General features: G+C 31.0%; 2 protein-coding genes and 1 long non-coding RNA gene across 5 annotated transcripts in view; 1 reads left to right on the forward strand and 2 right to left on the reverse strand.

The window, feature by feature from the left end:
- Window positions 1–5,300, reverse strand: part of Sirt6 (sirtuin 6) — a 7,617-nt gene extending 2,317 nt beyond the window's left edge. Inside the window, exons 1-5 of one of the 2 annotated variants that reach the window (XM_074121217.1) lie at window positions 5,165–5,300; window positions 4,935–5,051; window positions 4,727–4,854; window positions 2,480–2,598; window positions 2,278–2,401 (exon numbers count right to left, since the gene is read on the reverse strand). In XM_074121217.1, coding sequence (XP_073977318.1) covers window positions 2,278–2,401; window positions 2,480–2,598; window positions 4,727–4,854; window positions 4,935–5,000 — 437 coding nt within the window. In that variant the 5' untranslated portion in view covers window positions 5,001–5,051; window positions 5,165–5,300. Of the gene's footprint in view, window positions 1–2,277; window positions 2,402–2,479; window positions 2,599–2,739; window positions 2,799–3,193; window positions 4,367–4,726; window positions 4,855–4,934; window positions 5,052–5,164 lie in introns of those variants that run through there. The other variant, XM_074121218.1, reaches the window with a different exon arrangement.
- Window positions 5,190–8,816, forward strand: LOC141450633 (uncharacterized). Its single transcript, XR_012456200.1, has 2 exons — window positions 5,190–5,323; window positions 8,449–8,816. It is a non-coding gene; the product is annotated as an uncharacterized lncRNA (long non-coding RNA).
- Window positions 7,419–19,088, reverse strand: Prx2 (Peroxiredoxin 2). Of its 2 annotated transcripts, none has more exons than XM_074121219.1 (6): window positions 18,956–19,088; window positions 16,260–16,398; window positions 15,965–16,170; window positions 11,309–11,473; window positions 8,898–8,971; window positions 7,419–8,215 (listed from the first exon to the last, which is right to left on the reverse strand). In XM_074121219.1, exons 2-6 carry the CDS (start codon window positions 16,388–16,390, stop codon window positions 8,123–8,125), a joined length of 669 nt encoding a protein of 222 aa, XP_073977320.1. In that variant the 5' UTR covers window positions 16,391–16,398; window positions 18,956–19,088; the 3' UTR covers window positions 7,419–8,122. The 2 variants fall into 2 exon arrangements, with proteins under 2 accessions (XP_073977320.1, XP_073977321.1); XM_074121220.1 differs by lacking the exon at window positions 18,956–19,088 and adding an exon at window positions 18,871–18,893.
- Between the last annotated feature and the right edge of the window lie 1,825 nt (window positions 19,089–20,913).

A 20,913-nucleotide genomic window follows, 5' to 3' on the forward strand; every position in this document is an offset into this window, starting at 1 on the left:
AGCACGGTTGGATACAAAGCAATGTGTCCGGAATAAATCCGAAGATAGACAGACAGACCGAGTAAAAGGTGGGTGGGCAAACGGAAAAAGCCTTGAGAAGGGCCGGCATAAAGTGATGGCGGTCCAAGCTATGGAAAAAGTTACAAAGGAGGCTAAACTCTTAAGGAGATGAAGAGGAAAGGGGGAGAAAAGAAATTGGGATGGCTAACTAAATAGAGGCTTTATTTAGGAGTTTTCGTGACCTACGCTGGACTATTCCATTTTGCATATAACGAATCATAAATTGTACAGCTATTGTCGCTACTCAATCAAAATCTTATTTTCCTCTACATCTCCATTATTGCATCTTTAATAGCTAATTTTCTGGTACCTATCTATAATTAATAATTTCGTTGTAAGCTTGTAAAGTGATTCAATACATTAAGGTATATCAGTAAAGTGGAATGTGTACTCTCTGCTGGCTCTATTGATCTGGTTAGTTCATATTTGATTGTTCTCCGAGTAACGCGATTATAGTGGTTATTTTCTGTTAAATTAAAATAATAATGTATTCTTTTTATATTTCAAAAATAATTTTCTGATAACATTATATTATTTTTTATTCTATAGGCTTAAACAATCATTCCTTTATACATTTAGAGAGGGCTACCGCTGGGTAGTTTCTCTCCTCCTGCTCTTCCCGCACCAGTTCAACATATTTACCGCCTATTTACTCATTGTATATATTTATACAGATTGTAAATTACTAAATAAATTTTTAAAAAATTATACACATTACTTATTTGTCGTTTTTCTAAATTAATTTTTATTTTACGTCCATAACCTGACTAATTTCACATAATATTGAAACATGTGGATAGAGTTGGGATATTCTCTCCATTTTGTAAAGAACCACTTTTTTTTACAATTTTTTTTAGAAAACTATTAACCCGAAGATCTCGGTTCGATCCAATTGCTTGTACTTAGATTTTCTCTTTCAAAAGCTTCTCACAGCGCACTGTCGGATAATGAGCAATGTCTCTCATGAGAGAACACTGGCCGGAGGCGAGCAGTGCACCGAAAAAACTCCGAGCACATATAACTCAATATTGAAGCATCCTAAAAACATAAATAAAATAAGTTCAAACTACTTTTCCAGACTCTGGGACCTCAAACGGATATTTCCGATAAAACTCAATATCGAACACTGGACACCACGACCTTAGTAAGAGAAAATAGAAATAATATCCTGCGTCCAGAACTACTTAGATTATGGACCCGTTGTACGTTCGAAAGGGGCACTGTTTCCACTTTTACCCTAGAAATCAAAGCTATTTGTGTTTTGCAAAAAAAAAAAATCTGTTTCCATAAATCGAGTATTTTATGTGCAATTTGTAACCCTTGACTTCCTTTTTTAAGACAATCTACTTTAAAAATTGACTACTGGTCCATCTAAAAGAGTTTTCAATGAATTAAACAACTTGATAACTAACACTCTTGAGTGCTCGTAAACACGTTTTCTTGCAAAACAAACGTAATTTCTCATACGAAGATAAAAGGAATCCTGGAAAATGATATACCGTTTGAAAGCCCATTAAACAAGGAAACTTTAATAAAAAATGCCAGCACCTAGGTACCAGTTTCCGGAGGAAGATTGAGGCAGTTTGGAGAATAACTTTCTTCAAAATGGTGTCAATTTTTAGGAAATTTGTCTGTCTTTCTAAAGTAAAGTAAAGTAATCGCCTATTTTTTCAGGCGGGGCTTAACGTCCAACTACCAATTAGGTGTCGTGGACAGAGGCGTCTAGCAAACATACTTTACTATTTCTCATTTTTAAACATTAAATAAAATCCAAGGCCTGTGACCGGGAATCGAACCCAGTACCACAATTCATACTAGCTTCGCAGGTCTCGCCTCTAACCGCTCGGCTACTGTGGCGCCTGTCTGTCTTTCTAACCGTGTCATCAAAATCGAATTCGGACTAAAACTTTCTGAGTAATAATATTTTTATTGGAAAAAAGTAATGATTTTTTAAAAAAAAATTAAAAGTGACGCCCCTCAAGAACAGTGGAAAATATGAAGTTGGCCAATAAGTCATTGAACTCCACTTTAGATGTACGAGTTACGTTAGATGTACTCGTAATACACACAGTAGGCCTATGGACAATACTAACTGGTTCACCCTGTATATATATATATCTCTGCCTTTTCAATTTTTAGAAATCATTATAAGCCTTTCTTTTCCTCTTACGGGTTGTAAGGCAAAAACTACTTTTCCAATAATGTATTTATCCTTACCTTTTGCAAACATTACATTTCTCTATGAACATATTGCCGTGCAATTCAGATATGTAATTTCTGAGAAGCCCCGATTTAAGGTGAAGACCGTCAATATTTTGACTAACTATGTAGTGAATCTTCCCTGCAGAAAAAGAATGTTATAGAAAATGTATAATTTGTACAATTCAATTGGAAAACCAGTTAGTGAAAAATTACGTACTTGCTTTAATCAATTCCAATAAAGCCATGTGTGTCTTAGTTGGAAGAGCATCGTCAAATGATATATTAACTTCTGGCTTTAAACCTTTCTTCTCTAAAGTCCATACACCATTTGGTCCTCTATTAACGAAAGGCAAGAGCATTAATACGTTGAACACATCTAAATCATTAAGATATATTTGTATACATATTTACAATCTCACAGCTGTTATCTACAAATTATTATTACTTAGGTTGAAAGTAATGTAAAAGTGGCCTTACATGTCAACTTGTAGCTGCAAAGTACAATACATGCTAGCACAGCACAAAACGCTAGAAAACTGGTATAAAAAAACTGGTTTAGATACTCACACGACTTTCACTTATTAATTCTGAACATTACAAATCATTCATTTTCTCTAAACTATAAATTTAAGAACATGATCGTTACTAACAAACTGTTTGTAGAACATTACATAACACCAAAATGAACTTTAGAGTGAAGCAACCCTCATTACCAGAACTCTCTTCTAACAAAGTGGTTCCCAACTTTTTTTTACCCCGTACCCCTAAAGAAATTTCACTCGAGCCTCACACCCTCTGAAATTTATATTTTGCTCAAGGATAAATATAACAAAAAAAAAAAAAAAAAACAGAGAATAAGTACGAAAACAAATGAGATGTTTCTAACAGGCTCAATGAAAATATTTGAATAATAATCATACCTATTATTTACCTGGACTTATCTCGCACCCCAGGTTGGAAACCCCTGTTCTAATTGATCCTCCTCTTGAACTGCCCAGAATTTAATTTTGTTTAAAAAAATTAATCAATTAAAAGTTACAGACGCACTTTTAAGTAACGCATTCACGAAGTTCGGAGAAAATTGTAGTATCGAAACACTTAAAAAATTAAAAACTCATTCTTACTTCGAACTATAGAACTCATATCTTTACCAATACGAACCAAATCTTCCTAAGTCTTTTAATAATTACAACTTGCTAAGCTTAAAACCAAATTTCTTCAATTAAGTTAAAAATCATTATATTATTGGGCGCTCAATCAATGAGTCCCAATCTGACACCTCTCTCGGCTCAAAGTTCACAACTATCTTCAATATTTACAGCAGAACTCACAGTCATTATAAATGTCTTGCCCACATCTGATCAGCATTTGCTGAATTTTGAATATTTATTCAGCACTCTGTCATTATGAGCGAATCATTATGAGTATAAAAATAAAACAAGCAGGTAGTAACCCTTCCTTTGGGATCCTCGACCAGTTAACTTTATTACATAAAATAAATTCTAACGATGGATAGGAGTACCTGGTGTGGGTGAGGCACATTGTGAATTGGATAGAAATAAAAGGTCGATTTAGGTATGAAACTGGCCACCCATATCCAAGAATCACAAACAGAGCCGCTAACATACTCAGGCTTAAAACACTTCAAAAAAAAACTGCTACAGAAAATGGGCTGAAATTTCTTGAGTCTGTAATTTATAAACGAACTACCCACATTCAACAACTCAAACACTATACTGACTTACCTAAATATTTACCCGACATATAACTACCTAAGGACAAATAAAATAAAAATATAATACGCTTTCACGCAATTATACTGACAATGATTTTAAAACTACATATTACCAGACAAACTACCACTGAAAAACTCATTCAAATAAAAGTTCGTACGGTTAAGGAATTTTCTCACGGCTAGGGATTTTTTATAAATTAAAAAATTAATACTCCTAATTAATACTGACTAACCGGAGTTGATCGTCAAAAACTCTAAGAAAATGTATAATGTAAAAACACTCCATTTTCACAAACTTTTCTATTTTCCTAAGTAAAATTACCAAATTTTCTTTGAAATTAAGAGCCTACAATATCAGTTGTAGCGTCACTACACTGAAATATCACTTAAAAAGAAATTTTTTATTTTACACAAGTTACGTCAAATGTGAGCTCATTCGTAACCAGAACTTCGTGCACTGCCTTTATAGCATCACTGGGCAATTAATTGGCTCCGAAAATCTCTAGTGCCCTAACCACTCAGCTAATCCCTTCCATATTACTCAAAGAATTGATCATTAACTAAATAAACTATTATAATTACGTGCACTTATTTAATAAACAAAATTAATAACTGCAATCGTGAGATTGTATTTATTTTGTTAAATAAAATTATTTACTTTTATTTAAATAAAATATAATTGAAAATTCGTGCAAAACAAAACCTCGCGAACATTTGTGGTAGTCATACCTAAAATCCGGGATTCCTGCAGAAGTACTAATGCCTGCTCCGGTGTGAACAACCACATGATTGGCACTTCTTACCCACTCAGCTAATTCTTTTACTTTCTTTGTCACGCTTTCTTCGGATTCAAAAACCTAACATTGTGAATAAATAGATGGGGTATTCAATATTTATGATCATGTTAATATAACCTAATAAGTACATAACTGATTACCTCTTTGAGCCCAACTTTTCCTTTATTTTCATAAGGAGATAATCCTTCAGAGTAATTATAGGACATTTTTCTGAGAGCTTCGCATGACTGTCTTCATTGTAACTGAACTTAAACAAACTATCCAATAATAATCAAAAGCTACTTATCCATAAGCAAAGTACAGTACTATCAGTATCATAATTTGTTTCTGCAAAATAAATAATATTCGTAACTTCAGATAATTCAATTACTTGTTCCTCTTCCTTACGTTCCGTTGTTTCCCTCAAAGTAAGAGAATAGTGACAGGCTATTTGAGCGGGCTCAGTCTACTGGAACGAATTCAATGGTGGAACGAGTTGACTCAAATCCCTATTTAAAAAAAGAAGAAGTCATTTCGCCCAAAAATTAAGGTAAATTATAATTAAATAGTTACTACTTAAGTTACTTAGATGTTTCACTGAAATACAATTTTTAACTGATGAGGCTATAATGTAGGAGTCACTGATATTCTAACTTGTAAAATCAATCTACACCAGAATAAAAAACCAGGCAAGCTTAAAATTTGGAGGGGGGCGTAAGCACCGAGTTTTTTTTATGAGACTGGCAATAATTTATTTTAAAATAGTAATAACATAATTCATTTCTTAATAATATGGGCAAAGCACTATGTTAGCTGCATTGTATTTGATTCGTACGTGTAATAAAGTAAGCAATATTATTAGAAAATTATTTCTTAAGTATCAAAGCATAAATTACTTTAATTTAACAGAAAACAGCCACTAAAATATTATAAAATAATGGAGACAATTTATTAGACACGAACTAGCCGATTCAATATAGGCAACAGAGGGTTCAGGAAGATTAAACAACTCACCTATCCTATCCCGGTTAAATCTCCTGGTATCAGGGAGTTCCGGAGTTATTAAAATCCTTCAGGGTTCAGAATCGGCCCTTCTATACTGACTTTATATAATATAAAAATTTAATGTAATAATATGAATAATAATATATAATAGAAATGCACGCTATCAATTGCAATACCCCGATTCCATACAACGAGTCCAGTGTCATAGTTACCAGAGTTGAGTCCACCTTCACACATTCTGCATTATATTTTTTAAACATTCTTATTTTTCATTAATTAGGATTTTTTTTAAGGTAAATAAAATTGTTACCTATCTACATACATCAATTTATTCAACGACTTGCCTTTACTACTTTCTTACTTATTTAATGTTCTCATCTACCCAGCTGTGTTAGCATAGATTAAAACAAAGTTTCATTTTGCTATTTTGGTCCAACTAATTTTATTTCTATCTACTGGGGCTACCAATTTAAAAAAAAAAAATCACTTTCGTTTTCCATTTTTCTCCCTTCTACAGAGTTGTCACCAATTAAATTGTCATTTTTAATAAATGCAGCGCGATTCCCACGTTTAAGTTACCACAATCGCTTTTTCCCTGCTTAATCCTGAACGTTTTGAGCGGAATCTCATAACTTTTACGAGAAAGCTTCATCAGATCCTTTAGCAATATTATTCACTGTCGTGGTCAGAATAGTCTCCCGAAAGTCTTTCCAGACGTAGATTAATTTCTTATTTTCGGTATGTGTTTGCTGTCCCTCATAACTAAGTATTATACTCACGTTATACGCACTAACTCAATCCCGTACTAATTGATTGTCAAAAGTTATGTTCTCCGGTTTTAATTCCATCAAACATTTCTTATTACCACGTTCCTCTTCAAAGCGCACTTACATTCGTGGAGTTTCACTTCACTTCAATGTAATTAATTCTTATTACCTGCCGTCCACTAACGTAACTGTAAGAAATGTATTTGGTTATAGTGTTAATGGCGTTAAGCAAATTAAAAATCCTTAAAAGTCCAGTTCCTGCCCTATATTCACTCTAAATTAAACGGCAAGAGCGAGATAAGTAACATTCTTCAGTCGTTTCATCAATCTTTACACTCAATTGTTTTAAAGGAAAATTTTGGTTAAGGAGTGAGGTCTTAAACATTACTTTGATAAGTGTTTCAAAATCATGCAAGTTCATGTTTGCAGTAGACTCAGGCACTCCTACTAACCCGCCTTCAAGTTTTCCAGTGCTTGGTTTTGAATCCCAAAATTTAATTCACTCATTTTATAACTTTTTAATCTCCTACTGTCAAGAAAATACATGCTGAAGATTGAAAATAATCAGAATTAAATGTAATTAAAGGTGTTAATAAAACACCATTTGCTTTGAAAGTCCTAACACTAATATTTTTCAAACTTGGAATTTTAAATTCTAAGCAGCATTTGGCTAATTAATGGATAACATTGAGTTTCTCAAATGTTGACCGTAATTAGTCATATCTAATTTTTTTAAACCATACAATAAAACGATATTTTTGAATGGAACAGGATACCCTAAATTCTTGCAAACTTTCTTAAAATTAATTTTAATAAAATAATTTCAAGTAAAAGCAGGTCTTTTGAGTATACGTTTTCCAAAAGGTAAAAAAACTAATTTAACTCACATGATTTATTTTATCTAAAAGGTACAAATTTTCTGTTTGAATGTTTGCCAACTCAGTATTTTAGCTAAGTACATAACTTAATAATGTGCATTTCTAGTCACGCTATTTTCTTCCAACTTGTAACAATTACTAGTTACAAGATAGTAACATGTTTGAAATGACACTAGAGAGCAGAGCATCCTGAATTCCCTATCAAAACTGCAGTAAAATCAATGCTCCTGGATAAATGTTACAAATAAAAATTACATGTATTTAATGTATGTACGAAGTTCAAAGATAACCATTAGAACATTTTTCTTAATACATAAATAATGAAATTCCAATTCTAGCTGAGGGATCTTGATCGCTAACTTAAGTTCGTGACTCAGGTCACTAAAGGAATGAAATAGTTTTCAAGGAATTTTTAGTTTTTAAGATATTTTCTTCATACTTTATCACCAGAAGTTATAACCATAATTACTCTTTTTACCTGAAGTTAAACCAAGTAATAATAATATAGAATGTGAATATTGAATTGCTGTTATTTATTAAAAAAAAAACAATCTTTAAAATTGATACACAATGCATTTACTATAAGCACTAACTGTTTAAAACAAGTTTTAAAAAAATTATTTGTAACTTAAACTTTAGTTATCTTTTAATATTTTTCTTAAATAATCATTAGTAATGTTTCTTCGTGTGTAATTTTGGCTACTTCTTGCGCTCGTTTTCGTCTTTAGTATTTGATTCATCAGAACGTCTTCTTTTTTTGTTGGATAGATCTAAATCACCATTGGTACAATTCTGAAAAAGATTATTTATTATAAATTTGCTTTAAACTCAAAGGAAGGGAATCGCTTTCAATTCAACAACATAAGTTGATATTAAAACATGTCCGACTATATTAACCTTAAAAATATATCACTTCAAAAATATTTGTTTTAAATGAACAATTTGTAATTGATCACCTGCCTTTTAAATTTAATTAAATTTGAAGTATTTCTGATCAGAAAATACTGATTGTTATCTGTCCCTAGCATGCTGATGATATACAAGAAATGAGTGCTGTTAGTTGGTAATAAATAAAGAATTCTATCGTCCCCATCATGCAAGTATCATGAGCCCCCACAAACGACACCAAGGTAACGCCAAGAGCAGAGTATCAATATAAATAATGATAAAGGAAAGAAGACAATACATTAAATAAAAAGAAAAAGAAATCCATCACATATATTTTTTCAAATATTTTTTTTTATTTCTATATACTTAGACAATAAATAATTGTTATCACTATTAGTCTGGTTTATTTTTAATATGAAAATGTGGAATATAAGAAAAAAAACCAGTGTGACAAAATGTAATACTGAGGGTAACTACCATACGAAAATAAGACCAGAAAATTGTTTCACAATAAGCACTTAACACAAGTAATAAAATAAAATCAAACAAAGTAGTTATCACAAAGAATTTTTATCTAGGACTCTGCCTTGAAATATTCAGCGGCTCCCGCTGGATCTGCCTTCATGCCCTTCTTCCCTGGGTGCCAATTAGCTGGACATACTGCAATCAAAGAGTTCAGGATTAATGTAGATTATTTATATTTTCCTTTTTTTCCTGATTAAGTTTTATAATAATTAATCTAAAAACTAAATAGAAATAATAATTATAGTTTTTTCCAATTTAAGGCGCGTCAACACCGGAGATTATTGGCGCCCGGAGCTTTTTTCAGAGCAGAAGAGTAAGAAAAAGCAGCGCTGAATAAGCATGAACGATTATATTAAAAACCTTTTTTTTTCTTTTTTTTATAAATAATTTTTTTTTTTGAAATAGTAATTTCAGCCTAGAAATGCTTATAGATTTCACTTACATCTGTTTATATTGTTTCTCATTTCTCTGATTTCTTTAATTCTACTACTGAGGCTTTCTAAGCATTTAAACTTTTGCCTTTAACAATGTTTCATGAATGTGAAAAAAAAATTATACAATGGCATTTGACCATTATACTTCATCATGATATTTAAAACAAGTGATTTCATTTTAGTTGTCATTAAATTCATCAATATATTTTAGAATTTCATAGATGACAGATACTCATGCTGGCCTTTTTTATGTGCACTGTATTTTGTGGTAAAACAGTAATAAAATGTACAATATTGCTGCAAAGCACAGTGCTATCCAATTCAATCTAAGGGTGAACTTACCCTTAAGTAAAATTATATCCTAAAACATGTCTCTTTTAATAAACATAATGATAATAGTAGAGAAAGAATTGTAATCATGCCCAATTTCTTAAATTGAGTTTTGTAAATAATGCTGAAGAAAGGAATTTAATTAAGATAAGACAAAATTTCAAAATGCACAAATAAATTAAAAGCAAGATATCAAAGCTTACAATTTCAGCGAAAAAAACTTCGAAATCATATCGAAGTTCAACATATAGCAAAATAATTTTAAAAAATCAGAGCCTAACGATTAGAAAACTAAGCTGGACAAACTTTAACATCTACTTTCCCATAAACTGATGCAGTTAAAAGGCTAATCAATCATAAATTTAATATTTGTTTCAAACCTAAACTAGGAATTTTAATACTGAGAAAAATGACGTAATGACCTGGAAATTGGGCGATGAGTTTTTGCGACTTCAAATTGGGCGAAAACGAAGTAGCACCAATTTAAATACAGATTATCTAAAAAACTAATGCTTTTGTAGGGCAGATATTTGTCTTATATTTATTTAAACACTATAAAAGTTTATAATTGAGGAAAATTTCTTAAAAATAAATCATTAGGCAAGGAGATATCAAGAATAACATTATTAACAAAAGCAAAACTATGCAAACTTCAAGATTTTTATCTAGACTCAACTAATGCACTTTGAAAGGTGAAATTTGTTTCAACCTTCGAGGCTCGAAATGTTTATGACAGAAAAATTTATAACTTTAAATTATGTAAATTTGTATTGAAATTTTAATGATGTGGTACTTGCAATCGGAGTTTTGAACGTAAACAAATCAATAAAAACTTCATCTATTTTCTCGAAACTTAATGCACACATAAGGATCTTTTTTACATATGTAAACACCGAAATTCTACGTTTGTGTAAAGTATCCCAATGACCTGGTGGATAAGAAGGGAGATATTGTGACTACGAATTTAAGAAAAAAGAAATTAATAACTATTATTTTTTAAACAAATGAATCTGAAAAGCTGGTTTTTTTTTACACTTCAAAACCGAAATTTCCTATAATTTAGTGAGACTCTGAAACGACTGGGTAAATAGGAACGGAGATATCGTGACTCCAAATTTTAGAGAAAACTAAGCAATGAGACATTATTGTCTCGCATTAATAAAGGCTGATATGTTTTGTAAATCCAAACACAAGAATTGTCTGTGATTGAGTTACACAAATTGATAATTACGAATTACCGTTCTTAATTTCAAACGGTGATATCATAAATGCAACTTTCAGAAGTAAAATTTGCATTAATTTTTTTTCCACTAAAAATTGTATTCACGATATCTTCAGCTATAATTACAACTAAGTTTTCTTCCCATTCTCGTCATACTTTTTTTATATAGATAAAATTATTGTGGAATTTTTTTTAAAACCAATTTTCAAGTAAAAACCGGAATATGTACTCGTATATATACCTTGACAAAAACTTACAATTTAAAAAGTTAAGTATAAGGGTTGATTAAACCCCAAAAGGTACACAAATCATCAAGTGCCCTACATTTCAGTTATACTTCCGCCCGTAATTTCAGCCATTTAGAAACAATCGAAAAAGCAGATTGTAATAATAGATATCATTTAAGTAATTTTTCTGCATTAAATTTTCATTAATATTTTTAATATTAATATTAAGACACAATCTTTAACTTATGAATGTATTTACCTTCTCCGTGTTGATCTGTGTATTGGAAAGCTTGCACGAGCCTCAATGTCTCATCCACGGATCTACCAACAGGGAGATCGTTCACTGTAATTTGTCTTAGATTTTGCTTCTTATCAATTATGAATAGGCCTCTAAATGGAATACCAGAATCCTCGTCGAAGATCCCTAAAAGAGATTTAAAAATCATTCAAATTCTTAAACATCAAGAAAAATAAGAAATTAAATATAGATGGTTAAATTCTCATTGCTACATAATATTGTTGATTTTATCTGACAACAATAGCACGCTTGGATTGTTTACTTTTTTTATGTAGGCTTCAGCGTTTCATCTGCCTTCAAAGATTGGTCCTTACACCTTACAGTGTTTTGCTGTACACTTTAATCTGATTGTCCACATATTTATGATGGTCTGGAGATAGATGATGATCTGTTTGTTGAGGTTGTCACCGGCTCGGGGAGAGGGAGAGATCCCTTTCGGTTGCTCTCCCCCTGGGACGGTATCTTTACAGGAGCCAGGTAACCGAAGCTATCTGATACGATATCCCTCACCAGTCCCAAACAGAAAAATACCCTTAAGGGCGCCCTCAGGCGGGATCGCTCAATCCGAAGAGGAGGGAGGGTCCGGTAGTCAATTACCTGGGGCAACAGGGAGCAAAATAAAATTCTCTCTTGTACTAGAATTGTACTAAAGAACAACTTTATTTAATAAAACAAACATTAAGTTCAAATAATAGAAAATCTGTATAAACTAAACCAGAGAGACGGAAAATGAAAAGTTATACAACAAAATAATTATGTTAAATACAAAAAAGGAGAAAACTCTATACCAAATAATAATAATAATAATAATAATAATAATAATAATAATAATAATAATAATAATAATATGAGGGAAGGGATTAGCTATGAGGTTAGCATACTGGACTCCCACGCGGAGGTCCCGGGTTCGAATCCAGCAGCTGACCCTTAGATTTTCTCTTCCTAGGAGCTTCTTACAGCTCACTGTCCGGTGATGGACAGTGTTGTCTGTAACGAGAGAACACTGTCCGGAGGCCGGCAGTGCACTGGAAAAAGCTCCGGGCGCTAATGACCTCAGCTGTTGATGCGCCAAAAAAAAAAAAAAAAAAAAAAAAATGATACAAGTTAGTAACTTACAGTAGCGACAACGTTAATCAAGGGACTGGCCTTGAATGAATCTTATATATTTTTAAAAATGTTAGCGGTTAACAGTATTTCGCTCTGGCAGTCCAAGGGTCACTCCAAATTTATGTTAATGCGGCAGCTCCTGCCATCTACTCATATGACCATTTTTCGGTTACAAGGTTAATCTTTTTACCATCTCTGCAAGGTCTTCCATTTACATGTAATGCTTAATTCATAAAATAAATTCAGAAATAATTGTACATGTAACTGACTTGGGAAGTCAAATTTTCTAAAATTTCTAACGACCCTTGTACTTGGTGTCTCTGAAGGAAGTCTGGAATTCGAAACAATAGCAATAAAGACAAATAAAGTCGCGAAAAAAAGAACGAATTGAATATAATAGAAACCGCAGAAGCACGTTTTCGTCATAATAATGGAATTTTTTAAACAGGGCGTTCCTTGATGTCTAAAACTAGATTAATGCATTGAGAAATTGGGGGAAAAGCAGGTATGCCTGTGATACTAATATTTTAGTACATGAGTCGGAAAAATGGCGAATTAAGTTTATACAGATTTCTTTTTACGATGTTCTTTCTTTTGGATAATTTTTGACATCAGTTAGTGATACTTTGACAATCACTCATCTAAACTGACAGGGTCCCATTTACGAAGTATTTCGTTCATTCGAAAAGGAAGTAGTGTACACGATAAAAAAAGATAAGAGTCGCCATAGTTTTTTATGAAAATGTAAGAATAGTATAAAGTATAAAAAAAATTCTGTATCACCGCTTTCCTTTTCTTAGACTCACTATTGTAGGAAACATGCCAAAATGGAAGTATACTCTTAGACTTGTCTCACTTCTTTTTTTATTGTTTTTTGATACTTCAAGCTGCAAATTCCAATTCATCAATTAAAAAATCACCTTCCCTGTATTATATTTTTTGTTGAGCCTTTCAAAAACGTTATGTACAGGCAATCGCTTGATATAAATTTCTTACATCGTAAATGGTTCCAGAAGCCGAGACGTAGAGAATTTTTGTAAATCAATCAATTCCACCCGTACACTACATACTTCGCTATTGAAGTGATATATTGTATATAAGGTTGAAAATGAAATCCTCACTATATAAATTATAACATAAAAAATGTAAATAGAAATGAAAATAATCGATTGGAATATTAGAAAGAATTGGAAAAGAGAAATTCAGTGACTTCTAGGATTAAGTATTTGATCATTAAATTAGTTTAAGTTCAAACTATCAATAGAAAATGTGGTAAGGTCTGCATTGTTGATTAACATCGCTTTTTTTCCAATTTAACACGAGTTTTTGTATCCTATACCTGCTTGGACTTTCATCCGTCATCTGAGATAGATTAATTCAGCGACAGAGCTTACATGGTATGTTTCTTTTAAATGATTATTGGAACAAAACATTTTTGTAAAAATAGTGAAATAAAATTATATACTAGAGGGTTGTGATATGTTTTGTGCATAGGTAATGGTTATAGAATGGTAACTTTAGTGTTGTATTTTATACGAGGTGGTGCGCAAATCGTGAAGTAGAAAACACTGAATTATATCTTATTTTATTGTACTGGGGAATAATATTGTTAAACTTGTGATTCTAGACAATTAACGACGAATGTGTAGCAAATAAGTTAAATTTCTAAAGAATACTTTACTAGAGAATATGCTGCAATATGCTCGTAAATTCGTTTTTTTTTTGCACAGTAATTTTTCTACGTTCGCGATTTTGAGATTCGCAAGTTTCTGTTATTCGCGAATATGTCTGTTTTCTGAATTCGTGTTTTGAATATTCGCGAATACAGAGAGTAAAGGAAATGCCAAAATTTATGGTTCCAAAAACTTGTAGAGAAATATGTCTAACCGTTTGTGTAAGAGGTGTTAGTTTCGTTTTGCCGAAAACATTATACTACACATGTAGTAGAGCAACGAATTGTCGTGAAATTTCACATGAAACTGGGTAAAACTGCTACTGAAACTTATCTTTTATTAAAAGAAGTTTATGGCGATAAATGTTTATCACGTGCGCAAGTTTTTGAGTGGTTCAAGCGTTTCCAAGATGGCGGAGAAGACGTCGGAGATGATAACCGCCCGGGTTGCCCTTCCATGTCCAAAACGGATGAAAATATTGATTATAATTAATCAACATTACTACCGTGAGGTGCTTGCTCAACTCCGTGAAAGAGTAAGGAAAAACGACCCGATTTGTGGAAGAACAAGTCATGGGTTCTCCATCAAGACAACGCGCCGGCTCACACTGCATTGTCTGTCAAGACGTTTCTAGCCAAGTACAACATCCCAGTTTTAGGCCAACCGCCTTATTCGCCTGACCTGGCCCCATGTGACTTTTATCTGTTCCCCTAAGTCAAATCTGCGTTAAAAGGAACACGATTTCAGTCCGTTGAAGCTGTGAAAGAAAAAGCGGTACGCGTCATGCAGGTGCTCACAGAAAAATACTTCCAGTACGGTTTAGAACAATGGTGAATTTGCATGGAGCGTTATAGGGATATGGGAGGGATGTATATTGAAGGTGATTATAACTAAATATGTATAAATTTAAAATAAAATGTTTTATAGCAATAGTCTCGTTATTTAATAGCCACACCTCGTATAGTTACCTTAAACCGAATATGAAATCACATTTTATTATTATTAAATATGTAATTTTATTATGTATTTTTTTGTTCATATGTAAATATACAGTTATAAAAATTACTATTTAAAGGTAGCTTGCTTTTTTATTTTTACACACTAGAACATAACCCCCCATTTTTATCATTAAATATAGTTCTCAATATTTGCGAATGGTTTTGAAAACATAACCCTCGCGATTGTCGAGGGAATACTGTATTTTCAACTGTAGTGTTTTTTAAGGTTAATACAGATGTGTTTGGTTGGTACGAAAGGACTTTTGTAATGTTTTAGCCATAGCTACATAATAAATTTTTGTATGCTTCTATTCCACTGACGAATATATGTACTAATCAATGCCGTTAGATTACTTTTTTTATATATTTTTTATGTTAATTATAATTTATATAGTGGGGATTTCAGTACCTTATGTAGTCATCACTTCAATAACAAATTATTTCAGTGTATGATTGGAACAGACTGCATTACAAAAAATTCGCCAATGTCACCATTTCGATGTAAGAAATTTATATAAAACGTTTACCTGAAGATAAACGTTTTAAGAGCATCAACAAAAAATATTATATGAACGCAATTTTTTTTAAAAGTATCTTCGAATGTTTTATTCATCTACATTCAACAAAACTGAGTTCGAGTTAACTTTTAGCTTTACATGGATGTTTTCAAAACCTCTGTTTTTTGTTTTTACAACACCTCTCATCTAGGCTTCTCAAGTTAAATGCCATTCTTATCTTCGCTGACTCCATTAGAGATGCCATATCTCTTAGAACCCAACATCTAAAAATAAATAAATAATAATAATAAATGTATAACGAAATTATAATTATGATCCTACCATATTCTTTTGCAATTTTTCCTGATTTATCTGCCAAAATTGGTATATCCATCTTGCCCAATCCACCTTGGTTTCTAGGAGTATTGATCCAGGCTAAATGACTATATTGGCTATCACAGGAAGCAGCCAGTACTTCGCAATCAATCTTTCTAAAATCTTCGGCACGGTCAGAGAAAGCAACAATTTCGGTTGGACAAACAAATGTGCTGCAATAAAATAATTTATCAACCACAACTCTTGGTTTAGAACAAAATAATTTCTAAAATGCATGGTTTAGTAAACATATAGTACTTACAAATCTAAAGGATAGAAAAACAGAACAACATATTTTCCTTTATAATCAGACAATGAAATTTCTTTAAAATCATCATTTACTACAGCAACAGTTGTAAAAGCTGGAGCCGGCTTTTGAAGTTTGGGAGTCATATTTCGTTCTGGAATATAATGAAGAATTAGTTTACAACGAAGAAAAAACTAAAAATTTTAATTTTAACTTTGATAGTATCTTCTAAGCAATCATTAGTACTGGGAGATAGATCTCCTTAACAAAACTTTATAGTTTTAAAAGTTAAGTATATGGGTTGATTAAACTTAAACGACAAAAATCACATAAATCAGCAAGTACCCATCATTTCATTCATACTTCATTAGTATCACTTAAGTAATTTTACTTCATTTAAAACTGGGAGATAAATTATGAAGCTGTTGATTCTCTAATGAAGTTTTTGGAAGGTATATTACTAGGTGGGTACTTCATTAAGTGCCTCACGTGCATTAAGATTTAAATTATGCAGAACAAAATTAGTAAATTTTATTAAAAGTTAGCAAATAACAAAAGCTTGAATAAACTGAAAATATTTTATAAGAAAATTTGGTCAAGTTAAAAAAACGTTTGCAACGAAACCGTCGTAACGATCCAAAAATAAAAGGGCAATATTTTCGATTTTTTTAAAGAAAGAATCTTATTTTAAAACTGCTGAACGTTCAAATTTGCAAATTCATTAAGTTAAAATTGTGACATATGTAGTATTCAGTTAGTTTCCTTCAATAAAATTTTTAATTTTGTTCTTGACCAAAAATTATTTTTATGATCAAAACTACTGCTTTATTTTAAATAATTTTTACATGTATAAATGATAAAAAAAAAAATTAATTTCGAAGACGCCTCACCTAAAAATTAATTCTTTTACAAGATATTTAGAAATATTTAATTCTATTGTTATATTAAAAACATGCCAAGCAAGTTTAACATTTTCTGGCTCTTGTGTACATCTGATAAAAAATAAAATATACTAGAGAAAATAATTTCGAAATTATGGATGCTGAATTACCAAGTACCACACATTTACTAAGTTTAGGCTGATTATACATACATTGTTTTAATAAATAATAATTACGTTGCCATAATTGTTAGTGCCACGTAATATTGCAAATAAAACTAAATGCTTCCTTCTATCAAAAATTTAAAATGAATTAAGTTTCAAATATAATTAATAAAAACTATTATGTGAACAGATATTTACATTTTATTAAAAGAAACTTCTTAAGAAAATATTGAAAAAAAATTATGGATGTTGGCTGTTTAATCAACGTATAAAAAATGGAACATCACGTTTGATAAATATTTATGTACAACCTTGAAAAAACATCAATAAAAGTGAAAAACTAATCAGTGTAGGTGTACTAAAGGTGATCCAATCTATGATTTCGCGTGGTAATCTTTGAGAAACTGATATATTTTTTTTACTCAATTAATACCGTTCCTTTAAACTTAAAAGCATTGCTAAAATATCACGACCTAACAAAAAGGTGTTGAATAGATATACGTTAATATAGCTAGAGAAACCAGTTTAAGCTCTTAGCTTAATTCAACATTATCCAATTACCATTAATTACTTAGATATTTCACAAAAACAAAAATGTAATTGATTCGAAAGCACAAATATGTGGGAGAAATATTTTAATCTAAGAGATGCAACTTTTCGATATGCGATAAATATAAAACAAAACTATAATTAATTGCAATTCAATGAACAATTAATTAATCTTTAGTTGTAGAAAAAGATACAACTTATGTTTCGGCTAAAAGTATTCATAAACCGTAAAATGGCTAGGCAACGTTCGAAATTATTTTAAACTGCATTAGATGTAACATTTGTTACAACTTCCCAAATGTAGTTTTGTTATTTATTGTAACACCAACATAATAAATTTGCCATTAAAAATTTAACAAACTTGTCAGATCCAAATTTTAATTTTATAAATTTTGGGTACCTTGAGGAATTGCGGACTTTAGTAGCCTTTTAATAAATAAACTAGGCCAAGTGATTTAGATGTTTATTTTCTAGTTGCTTTTGTTGCAAATTATGGCGGTTATTTTCAACTTCCGGTAAATCATTAAAATTTAACCATTTTAAATTTTAGAATAGGTTACAATCTACATAAAATAATAAAAAAAAAACATATATTCAAACTTATTTGTAAAATTGAGACACTGAATTTTGAGTCAAAATTTTAAAGTTAGCAGTTCCATGAAATTTTTAGAGAAAGATATTTAAAAAATTTAATACTGTGTAAAATTTAAATCAATTTTATTCACAATGAAAAAATATAATTTAAACAAATACAGGTCAAAAATTACATTAAATGAACCCTAATTTTTAAAGTAATTAAGAAATATTAAAAGTGTCAGCATGTTTGAAAAGTAGAACAAAACTAGTAGTAGTAGAAATATATAACAAAAATGGAATCTTTGTTTTTTTCCTGTAGATCAAACAAGCAATTTTTCCAAGTCTCTGTGCTTAGCATGGTTTCTGGAATTCATTTCCCAAGTCAAAGTTACCGATGAAATCAGAAGAAAATTAAACATACAATAACCGATTTACAGAAATAATTAACCTTCTCACCTTACAACACTAAGATTATTAGTATTCAAGACATCGTTACTACATTTATCGAGGTATTAGAATTGTAATGAATCAAATAGTTTACCTTAACAAATGTGATGCTTTATTGGCGGGCAATATTAGCCGGCACGTTCCTAAAGGGAGAAGATTGGACTACAAATTACAATAAATCCCCCTCAAAATCAAAGGTCAAGTTCATACACTGCAGGTTAACCAACTAAAATAACATATTTTATCGTATGACATACTATAAAATATTTTTTCAAATTCTCTTGCTTACATCAATTGAATATTGCAATCTACACACAAATCATAAGGATTTATTTTTCTGTAAAATAATTATTAAATGTTTTATTGAACAAATATTATTATATAGTATAAAGCCTGTATGCCCTAATTCATAGGAACTGGTTCAAATTTGATATTTCGACTCGTTGATATAGGACAAAAAGCAATAAATTTTAAAAACTTTTTTTGTGCCACTTTCCAATTTAGTCTTTTCGAAAAATAACTGAATATGCTCATTGAATATATGTAAATGTGTTAATTTATGTTTATCTTATTTTAATCATTTTTCTGGTAAAACCTAAATATTGTAACTGGTTTAAGCATCCCTCAAGTGCCATTTTGTGTGCGGCTTCACTAATTGTTTAGTATCGACTAGTTTTATTAGATAAATTAAGCTACTTAATTGAAAAAGTTCTGTTATTTGAAAAATACTTTTTGCAATTACACGAGAAAGTCGTTTTTTTTTTTGTTTTTTTTTTAGTATTCTGTAACATTATATTCCATTTTTTTTTTTTTTGAAAATCAAAATAATGCCAAAGATGTTGTATAACAATAAAATCGGCAGGCAGTCGTCGTTAGAGTAAAGGTTAAAACTGTTGTTGCCTATTTATAGACTTTTTCTTTAAAGTTTCAACGTAAGACTATTGGTCAATTTTGTTATCTATAAATTCCAGATTTTTTCTCATTAGTCATGGCACATCTCCTTACCAACTTTCCACCATCTTCACATATGTACCTCTATGTATCTTCGTCACCTTCAGCCTCTCATCAGTAACTATTCACCGTACATTACCATTTCCATCATAATAATTCAGATGAAATTTGTTTTCTTCTTTACAAATAGTATCCTATTTTTCTTTGGCGACTGCCTAGAAAAACGTGTTAAACCTCTTTTTCTGCCCACTGTTATTCTTCCAAATGAATTTCGGTTATTCAAAAATTCGGTACTTATGAATATTTATTAGATATCGGGTTGGAACGTGCTTCTGCTGGAATAGCCCTATAGAGCAGAGCTGTACTTCACACTTAATTATTTACAAACGGACTATTATACCCATACATATTTATAAAGGAAAATTTATAAATAAAAATAAATGGCAAAAGGAATAGTAAAACAAATAGAACTCAAAGTAGATTTGTTAAAGAGATAAGGCCCAACTACTATTATCTTTTGATTTTTTTAAGCATTGAAAAACACCTTTCTGCTAAGACAGTTATTAGCACTGTTAACATAATTCCTAATGATTTTTGGTGAATATCGAGGTGCGGTCTTAAATGAAAACCACTTTTTTGCTTTATACCAACGTTTCGGTAATTTTTACTACCTTCTTCAGGGCTGTACAAAAGGAATATTACACTAATATAGATAATTCCTAATAGCTTTACACATTTGCGGACATATTAACAGGTGTCATTCTTTCTTACTTTTCAGGAATTTAAATTGCTTTTAGTTTTTAGTCACTTAAAATGCAACGAATGATTGATTAAAAGTGCTCAAATAACAGGACCGGGTCAAATTGACTAGATTGAAAATATTCCTTTTTAATAGCGATACATTTTTTTAAACATTCGGGAATATTTAGGCTGATTTACACCAAATAATAATTTAAAGATAATGACATTTTCCAAAATATTAGAAACTTTTAAAAGTCTATTCTGTAGAGTTTCTTATCTGGTTTACAGGTTTCATAACATTTAGGATAAGCAAAACTTTTATACTGGTAGTCCAGTACTTCGTACCAAGTTAGTAGAAGG

Source organism: Rhodnius prolixus, unplaced genomic scaffold (genome assembly GCF_049639745.1).
Source record: "Rhodnius prolixus isolate KJV_2025 unplaced genomic scaffold, Rpr scaffold_8, whole genome shotgun sequence".
Lineage (NCBI taxonomy): Eukaryota > Metazoa > Arthropoda > Insecta > Hemiptera > Reduviidae > Rhodnius > Rhodnius prolixus.